The sequence below is a fragment of the Triticum aestivum genome, chromosome 2D (assembly GCF_018294505.1).
Source record: "Triticum aestivum cultivar Chinese Spring chromosome 2D, IWGSC CS RefSeq v2.1, whole genome shotgun sequence".
Taxonomy (NCBI): Eukaryota; Viridiplantae; Streptophyta; class Magnoliopsida; order Poales; family Poaceae; genus Triticum; species Triticum aestivum.
The window spans coordinates 32,461,970-32,471,691 of record NC_057799.1 but is presented as its reverse complement, the minus strand read 5'-3'; the positions used below and the strand labels follow the sequence as shown (position 1 = coordinate 32,471,691).

The 9,722-nt window shown below is 46.1% G+C and overlaps 1 protein-coding gene across 1 annotated transcript; it reads left to right on the top strand.

The window, feature by feature from the left end:
* The first annotated feature begins 311 nt into the window (after window positions 1-311).
* LOC123051315 (GDT1-like protein 2, chloroplastic) lies at window positions 312-5,189 on the top strand. Its single transcript, XM_044474167.1, has 11 exons — window positions 312-470; window positions 674-971; window positions 1,644-1,800; window positions 1,894-2,077; window positions 2,754-2,801; window positions 3,252-3,348; window positions 3,614-3,774; window positions 4,219-4,284; window positions 4,412-4,462; window positions 4,548-4,652; window positions 4,763-5,189. The coding sequence occupies exons 2-11, from the start codon at window positions 731-733 to the stop codon at window positions 4,826-4,828; spliced, it is 1,176 nt and encodes a 391-aa protein (XP_044330102.1). The 5' UTR covers window positions 312-470; window positions 674-730; the 3' UTR covers window positions 4,829-5,189.
* The last annotated feature ends 4,533 nt before the right edge of the window (window positions 5,190-9,722 follow it).

The window sequence follows — 9,722 nt, the reverse complement described above, 5'->3', positions numbered from 1 at the left end:
GGCGGGAGCTGGAGCACGGCGTCGACGAGCATGAGGTGGTTGGGGGAGTCATCGGAGGTGTGGGTGCCGAGGACGAGGCTGAGGGAGCGGGTGTCGGTGGGGGCGACGGCTCCTCTGCCAGCCATGGAAGAGAAACTCTTCCTCCTATGTGAGGCGAGACGAGGCGGGCGCAGTTCACTCGGGGTGGGAAGAACGAGCCCCTCTCTCGATCGGCCTCCACCGCTTTTCTCTCCTCTTTAATTCCCCTTGAACCCAACCGCTTCTTTCCGTTGCTAAAAGCACGCTTCTTTCCTTTTCACCTCCGCGCAGTAATAAGGGACACGTGGATTACCTCCTCGCTCGCCCCTTCCGCGTACGTTAATGCTTCCAATGGTCGTCTCATGGAGCAGAGCTTCCAGATCCGCCAAACGGGAGGCTTCCACAGTGCACTAGCGTGTGGCGCGACGACCCCAGCCAGTGGCTCGGCGGAGGTAGGCTTGGCCAATTGGCCTCTCTCGGTTCGTCTCAGCTCCTCGTGCCCCCACCGCCGGCCCGGATCCGGCCGGCAGCGGCGGCCGGCTTCCGCACCACCGCGCGCCAGGCCGGCGCTGACCGAGACGCTCTCTTCTATCCCCTCCGCTTTTCTGTCACGGGGACCACGCGCTCTCAGTCTCACTTCTCTGCACACTGACAGGCTGCTTCCGCCTCAGGCGATACGGACAGCTGACTGACCACCCTATCCCGAACCCGCATGGCATCCGGAGCGTGCGGCCACTCCGGCCTCGCGGCGCCTCGCCGCCACGCCCTCCTCCTCCCGGCGCCGGCCGCTCCCCCGTGCCTCTCGCAGCGCGCCGCCCGCCGGAGGAGCCACGCTCGGCTCGCCTGCGCTGGCGCCGGCCAACACGCCTCCGGCCTGGAATTCGGTCACCGTCCTCCTCCCCGCCACTGCTGGACCGCTGGCGTGGGGGCTCGGGCTGTCTCGTCTTGCCTCGGTAAGGAAGGATCACTAGCTTGCTTGCTTTGCTTGGGTCTTCCTCTGCTGCGGCTAACCATATCCAAATATGATCCATCCTCGTCCATGGCTCTGTTTAGCTGCTCAAGGTTGATCCTAGTTTACTCTGTGCCTAGCCGATTTGTCCCAACTCAACCCCAGTGACCCCATGTTCAATGTACATGAGTGGTGGCTGCTGGTGCCCATGACATGCTCGGTGAAATGCCCAAACAAAATCTGTCACATTGTTCGCCGTCATTATCCTTGGTGTACGCGACGGAACGGACTAGAAAATATATAAGTTCAGTTGTGGTCGTAGCAACACCAAGGAGGCCAGGAATGTATAATTTTCGTCATGATAATCTCAGTTTGTGCTCTCTCAGGGTCACTCTGCATCTTTGGGGATTTTACTCATCAGCCACCCTACCCATGTTTTCGGGAAGCATCGTATCTGTATGATGGGCGCACTTGCCCATATGCACACCAACTTCTAAATGGCGTGCACTTGCATTCTCTATTTTTATGGCAAAGGACTCTTGCATAGTTGCATAACACCACCTAAAATCGCCTTTATTGCAATCTGCCAGAATAAAGACCTTTTCATTTTATAAAGTCTCTTGTTCAGTTTTGGTGAGGCAAATATATCTTTAGTTACATGTTTTCATTTTAACAGTAAGATGTAGGTTGTTGTCATGGTTGAAGCCAATAAGGTATGATGTCAGAGTGCAAACATCTAACATAGACCTTGGAGCTGGGAGCTATGGAGGAGATGAAGCAGGTGGCCGCAGGGAACAGTTGGATAGTTCTGGTACCAAAAGTTCAAATGAACCGTGAGTTCTCGCCCCTCAACTGGTTTTCATCCAGCTTTCGTCCTGTCCTGATACAGAAAACATTGAGCTCATATCATTGACAATGCATGGCAGAGCAAAACCAGTTTCGGGATCTCGTTACATGCAAGCTATTGCTGCCGTGCTACTTCTGTGTGCCCTGGCATCTGCTTTTATCGTTTTCTTTAAAGGACAGCCATCTGCAGTTGTAGCTGCACTAGCAAAGTCAGGTTTCACGGCAGCATTTATGCTGATTTTTGTATCCGAGATCGGGGATAAGGTATATAAACCATTTCAGTTCGCCTTTTTCTCTTCATATTTCCTTTATGTACATTTTGGCATGTTCCTTATCCGCCTTTAGTAAGAGTTTTTCACTTTTTCTTAAAAGACAAATTTGTACTTTGGTAACCTTGTGGTGTAAGGAAGATCTTCATGACACAATTGGCGTTACTGATTTCACTAAACAAACTGAACTTTTGTTTCACTCAGAAGTCTAGGTTTCACCTACACTCTTGCCTTGTAAACCCCTTTTAGAGGTTATAATTCTCATGCTCCATCATTAATGTTCAGAGTTGACCTTATTTTAATGTTGCCAACCCCTCTTGTGGAGTGACACATGATGAGCCATTGGTGTTTAATGTATTGTATGAAACATGGCACATAGCACTAGCAGCATGCAGCTTCATCTACAGTTCTGATTGTGGCTTATGCTATTTTGCGAATCAGAGAATGTGCTTGCCAATTCTGCAATATAGGGGTTATATTGCATTGACAGTGAATAATTGTGATGTAATTTAGACCATCAGTTGTAGCTATATGTTCTTCTAAAATGTTCTCTGCATTTAGACCTCTCTTCAGCCAACATCCTATGCTTTAGTTTGATGCTTATTTGATATTTTTAATACATTCAATTAAACCAAGAAATTTGACCAGGCTGTTCCTTTTGGTCATTGCAGACATTTTTCATTGCTGCACTACTCGCGATGCAGTATCAAAAGGCATTGGTATGTTGTGGACCTTGACGTTTTATATCTGCCTCACTTTATTGCCTAGTTATTCCAATTCTGCTCTTACCTATTTTTTCCTTTCCTGTCAGTCTCATATTGATTGAGAGAATAGTGTATTTAATTATTTATGCCGTTTTGTGTATGCAAAAGACATATATGACCTTTAACTGGATTCTGTTGAGGCGTCTAATGGTCAGTGCTCTTACATGTTGTGTTGAAAGTTTAGCAGAGAACAACCTCTTGTAAACACAAGACATATGTTGGATCCATCCAAGAGCAGAAAGACTGTTTTTTTAGCTAGAGTTCAAGATATTAATGATAGTGATACATATATTTTTCACCTGATGATGATAGCATTGCTTTCAGTTTTGTTGTTTGTAGAGAAAGTTCCTTAGCTAACTACGTTAATGGTGAATTAGTGATATCGTCGTGTGCATTGATGAGCAGGTTTTACTTGGGTCAATGGCTGCTCTTTCCCTGATGACTATCGTGAGTGTCGTGATTGGACGGATCTTTCAGTCTGTACCAGCACAATTTCAAACAAGTTAGTAACGCTACAGACCTTAAATAAGTCAGTTAGTTCGTGCTTTAAAATTAAATTTTCAGTGCTTCCTCTGTTACTGTCTATAAAATACTCCCTCCGTCTCAAAATAAGTGTCTCAACTTTGTACTAGCTCTAGTACAAAGTTGTACTAAGCTTAAGACAGTTATTTTGGGACGGAGGGAGTAGTTTGTAGCATATACTCCGTATTTGTTATCTTTGTGCTAAGATATACTAAGACATAAGCACAAACATGTTTTTTCTGCAGCATTACCCATAGGAGAATATGCAGCGGTTGCGCTCCTTGCATTTTTTGGTTTCAAATCAATTAAAGATGCATGGGCACTTCCAGATAAAGTGAATGGGGATCTTCAAGAAAGCTCTGAATCTGGTGAACTGGCTGAAGCTGAGGAGCTTGTTAAGGAAAAGGTTGTGCTTTCCAGATATTTTGATTCTGTCGAGAGTTTTTGATTCTGACGTTTCAGACATTAGCTTGCTCTCCAATATCCAACTTTGACCGTTATTTTGCATATGAATAAGTTAGTGAAGCATTGCAGCGTTGTAGTATTGTGAAAATATTTTTCATGACAAATCTTATGGTACTTTTTTCACATTTCCAATCTTAATATTTTGTTATGCAGTGCAAGATAAATTTGGGAGGTCTGACTTTGGCTACACACTTTCTAAAGCATCACCTATTTCCAAAGAGATATAGCGTAATCTTTTGCTTTACTAGCAAAGATTTGTATCCTTAGAACGTGGCGCATTTTGGATTTCCTTATGTTATGTCTCAGACAAAAAAAAATTGAAGTTAATGAAAGTTCCATCCCTGCCTTCCATCTTTTGTTTACTGGAGGTTGTTTTGGTTTGTAGGCTTCACTGAAAATCACCAGTCCTCTTGCGATTCTCTGGAAATCCTTCAGTCTTGTTTTCTTTGCGGTAAGTTGCCTCTCATGTTCAGAAATACTGTCTGTCAAACAATCACTGCCGTAGAAGGTTGGATGCTCAAATCTTGTCAATTCATGAACAAGTGGTTTATCGCCTGCCAAACTTTGTGTACATGCAGGAGTGGGGGGATCGCTCTATGCTGGCTACAATTGCTTTGGGTGCCGCACAGGTCTGTTGAATACGCAGTAACATCACTTGCTTGTTGATTTGGTTTAGCTCTTGCGTAAGTGTAAACCGGGCCTTTTTTTTTGCAGTCTCCTTTGGGCGTTGCTAGCGGGGCCATAGCTGGACACTTGGTTGCAACTTTGCTTGCGATCATCGGGGGAGCATTCCTAGCCAACTACCTATCCGAGAAGCTGGTAAGATAACAAAGAGCGTATTGCTAGTAACCTCCGGCTCATGTTTTTGCATTACTTTGATAGCTTGGCTCTGGTTCATATGACTTACAAGAAAGTGCCTTTCTCGCCAGGTTGGCCTGCTGGGAGGAGTATTGTTTTTGTTATTCGCCGCCGCCACGCTTTTCGGCGTGTTCTGATCTCTCTGAAGGATCTGTTGGTAGCAGAAGTTCTCCGCCGCGCCAATGTGGTAATCCATTCTGAAGTTTGAGGGCAGTTCCCCACTCTAAAGTTTTAGTTTTGCAAAATTTCACTGTATGTAATTAGGCATTCGTGTACTCTTGGGAAGATTTCGATGTGCATAATTTGAGCCATGTTTGATGAGCGATGTATGTGTCTTAGGATGTCTGGATTCCTGTTGCTGTGTTGGACACTAAACACTTACCTCAATAGAACTGTCCATAAGCCGTCGCCCTTATATGTTCGAGAGACCTGTGCCTGTAAACTCGCTGTAAACTTGCAATTGCACCTTTGGCTGTGTTATCAATAAGGCTTTGTTTAGTAGAAGTGGATTGGGGAGGTTTGGGGAGGGGGGGATTTCAGGGGATAGGGTGAATCCCTTCCTTCCACCCAATCCCCTCAAAACCCCTTGAATTCACAAAACCCCTCCATCCACAATCCTCTTTGTTTAAATTTTCTGTTTGGTAGGCAAGTTTTGTCATATTGACATAACATGGTGTAGAACATTTAAAAATCCAAATTTACAATGTAACTAACTCCCCTTATATCCTTGCTACAGAATTATAAAGATCACCTAATAAAAATGAGACAAAGTTGCTACATGGGAATAATTTAGTAGCTGTTTTTTTCCAGCAGCAACATAATTTTGCATGACTTGAAATCAATGTCTTATCACAACAACAACTTTGAATGGCTTGAAACTACAAACAGAATTTCCTTGCTTAGTTGTTCATCAAATTTTCATACTGTATTGCCTTCCCTCAAAAAAAAAAATCATACTGTGTTATATAATCTGAGAGTGGAGAATTAAATAATGAATGCATGGAAGATAGTACTAGCAGACTAGGCTAGATGGCCACATATACTCTGATATTGGAGAACCAATGTTGCTCACCCGGATTATGCACCAAGAAAAAAAAACAGTTCATGTGTACAGATGGATAAACAGGACAAATATATGTTAGAGTATGAGAGTTGCACAAAAGTGAGATGTGGGAATCTTGTGAATCGAAAGATTAGCTAGCTTCATGATCAGGATCGTATCCGAGAAAACGGAGGCCCGGTGCCGATTAAAAAATGAGGCCCTCGACCTAACAAACAGTAGCAACTATTTTAGAGAATTTTATTTAGAGAAAAAGAAATAGTAGCAACTAGATACAAAGGCTTTGTTATATGTATCATCATTCTGCCTTTGTTTTAGGATTAAGTTAGTAATAAAGTAACCAAGTTACAAGTGTGCATGAGTGCTGCATGAGTTGCAAATTTATGGATGGGGACCAAAATGAAGCATACTGAAGAAGGGACCGACAATCGGTATCCATTGTTGGATTGCTATGAATCTAGAAGAATGGAACGTCCAATTTGCAAGTGCATCTGTCATCTCTTCTCTCTAGTCGCTTCAAGAAGAAGGTGTGATGCCACGAAACAAAATCAACTAAGATTCAGTTACAGATACTACACTGTTGTATTTGATAAAAAAGAATAGCGAACAGATAATGTTAATGCATACAAATGAACATAAGATGAATAAAAATGTGGGGATGCAGAGGTTATCATTGTTTGTTGTTCTTGTCCAAAAATACATCAATCTGCCTGTGGGAGGCCATAAATTAAACTAGAACCAAAATGCCCATGACACTATGGAACAATAACAACAATGAGTGCTCCAGATGGATGGATTCAATCCACACTCTCAGCTTGCTTCTAGCAGACCAGGCCAGAAGGCTACTGAAGCTAACTGCCGTGTTCTGCAAATGAGAAGAGACAGACAGACTCATCGATGGACGCATCAAACTGCTGCCATGTAGGACAGGAGAAGGATGGCCATGGAGGCAGCCTGTCTCATCGATGGACCCATCAAACTGCTGCAGAACGGCCGGAGCCATGGCCGCAGGGTGTCGGACGAGGAGCAAGAAGGCCGACGGCCGTGGCCCTAGGGTTTGCAGGGGAGGGGATGGAGAAGTGGAGGAGAGGGCGGCGGAGGAGGGGCGACGCTCTGTCTCGGTGCGTCCCGTTCCGCGTGGGTGCCCTCGAGGCTGGCCAGCCGCGTGGATAGGAGGTGAACCAAGGGGATCGAAGGGATGCGTCTTGTTGCATCTTTCTCACCTCTCATCATCCAAGGAGTAGTATCGATCATTGCTACCAACAGTGGTGTATCAAACAAACAAGATAATTTGGTTATTATACGATATTGGGCGAAACACACGGCATCGAAACATATGTCCCTACTTTTATCATGTCGGTCATTGGTCAAGTTTCATGGTATTTTGGGTGCTCTTCAGCTCGCAAAAAACAGACAAACGTTTCATGTACATGTTCATTCTTCTCTTGCAATTGATGAGTAAAATGAGCTAGGAGTATATATAGTTAACTCATGATCCAGTCGCAAGTACTTCCTCCGTCCCATAATATAAGAGCTCTTACTTATATTATTATAGGACGGAGGGACTGAAACCGTGCTGCCCCACTAGGAAATGCTTTTCTAACATGGATTTATGCAACCTTGATTGGAATCCGGACCAGTTTGGCCCTTGGAATCCAAGACAAGAGTGGTCCACTTGGCGTGGCCTGAACCGTTTATAGCTGTGAAATGTGATCTCTACCAACCCATGCTCGCACTCTCCCTGAAAAGATTTGCGTCCTTTGAAAACAGCTGGCGGATGAACGGGACAAGACACGAGTCGTCGGTTGTCGTGCTGCCTCCCCTCCCCTCCCCTCCCCTCCCCTGCACACACCCAGATAGATTCCAGACATCCTCCTCCTGCATACAAACTTGTTCTTCTTTCAGATACCGCTGCTTGTCCCCCTCCTACACACGCGGCCGATCCAACACCACCACCACCACAACGCGCCGCGCCGATCTCGCTGCCAAGATCCAACGCAACCTGAAGCCATCAGAACTCAGGAAGTGCAATGCCTTTTAGTGAGTTGTTGGGCGACCCAAAGGGATTAATTAAGGTAATATATTACGTACTACTACCTGCCTGCACATGCGCTGGTTCCCGCCATTGGCTGCATGATGTCGGTGGCGAGGACGGCCGTGCAATGCCTTTTAGTGAATTCATACAGTAGTATTTGGTCCGAATGTTCCCGGCACTTTCCTGGCTCTGCCCCGTCATTAATTACTCCAAGCCTCAAGGCAGGAGAGTAGATCGCAGGAACATCACTGTCAACTGTGCAGATGTGCGAGACCTGCGTGGGTGGCTTGCAAGTTCTGCGTTGAGCTGACAAGAGTAACCGTGTTAGCAAAAGAGTTACTGATTGAGTTTCACAATGTCGCTGTCAATTGTGCATCTACTGGACGTATGGTCAGCACTAGTACTAATCATTACTTTGCCTCGTACAGGAGGCATCCGCTACGTGCCTAGCTAAGGTTGAGCAAGTTCCATGTCACTTCCTGGCATATACTCCATGTAAGGAGATGACGAGGCTTTAATTAATTAGTTGGCACCCCTGCTTAAACAACTGGGGGAGATGATTAGATAAGAAAGAAAAAGGAAAAAAAGACAGCCGTAGGATGAAGTAGAAGCACGGATGAGAGCATGGGGAGGGAGCAGGCAAGCCGGATCCAAATAACTGCAAGGAAAGTACACCTACAAGGCATCTGAGAAACTGCTCTCTGTTTGTGTTTGGATCCCAGCAAGGAAACCACCCAACAAACATGTATGTAGGAGTATCATTGCTTCACCACTTGTACCAATAATACTCCTCCGATCCACTACGGTGTGAGCTGGTATAAATACCATACGTACACCTGATTCCCCTCAGGAGCATCTGCCCCCTCACAAACACGTACGCACACACAGCCTTCGTCTTCCCTTCTGACTGAGTGATCCTGCGTGCTCTCAGAGCAAGGAAAGAAGCGAGCATATGGATCACATGATGCATCTACACCAGCACCAGCAATGCGGCGACCAAAGAGACGCCACAATGGCCACGAGCACGCGCAGCAGTGCCAGTGTCAGTGTCTCGCAGGTCGCCTTCGTGCTCTCCGCCGTTGCTTTCCTCTCCCTGTTCTCGTCGTCATCCTTCGGGGCCGCCGCTATAAGGGCTTCTTCTTCCTCCTCTCTCCCTTCCGGCGCCGCCCTATCAGCTCGCCTTGCGGCCTTGTGCGGCTTTGTCACCACCAAGAAGGCTCTCTTCGTCCTCTCCAATGCCATCTTCCTCTTCCTCGCCGCCGATTGCCGCTGCTTCTTCCCCGGCGCCTCCAGCATGGCCACCCCGTCCACTAGTGACGGAATCGTCATGGCTTCTGAACTGCCGCCATGTGCCGTTCAAGCTCAAGCATGTGGTTCTTATCAATGGAGCCTTTGCTACAGCAGCAACACCAAAGCTGCATCGGCGAGTAGTTCGGGAGAGCAAGGGATTAAACGAGAGGAGGTGCCGGTGTGGTCGCAGTTCATGTCAGCTGGGCTCGAGGAAGACGATGCCAACATCGTCGCCTTGGAGACAGAGCAAACCAGTGGCGGCGGAGTAGCCGAGGAGGAGCTAGAGAAGCTAGAGATCGAGGAGCTCAACAGGAAGTTTGAGGATTTCATCCAAAGTAGAAGGATTAAATGGCTCAAGGAGGAGGAGCAAGTATTGCGATGCCAACAACAGGTCGCCTAACTTTGAGAGCAATAGGATTAAATGAAGGAATTAGACGATTTACTAGGTTGAGATGAGCAGTACGGTTCTTTCTTTTGTGTTGTTCTGATAGGAGTGCTGTGTAGATATATATACCCAGAACCTCTACGTGTGTGAGGTTGTTTGTGGTGTGAATTATTGATGAGAGTTGGAATTTTATTCCTATATAGCTATAATTTTTATTGTGTCTTGTTACCCCTGTTTGCTATTTTGCCGACGTAAGTGCTG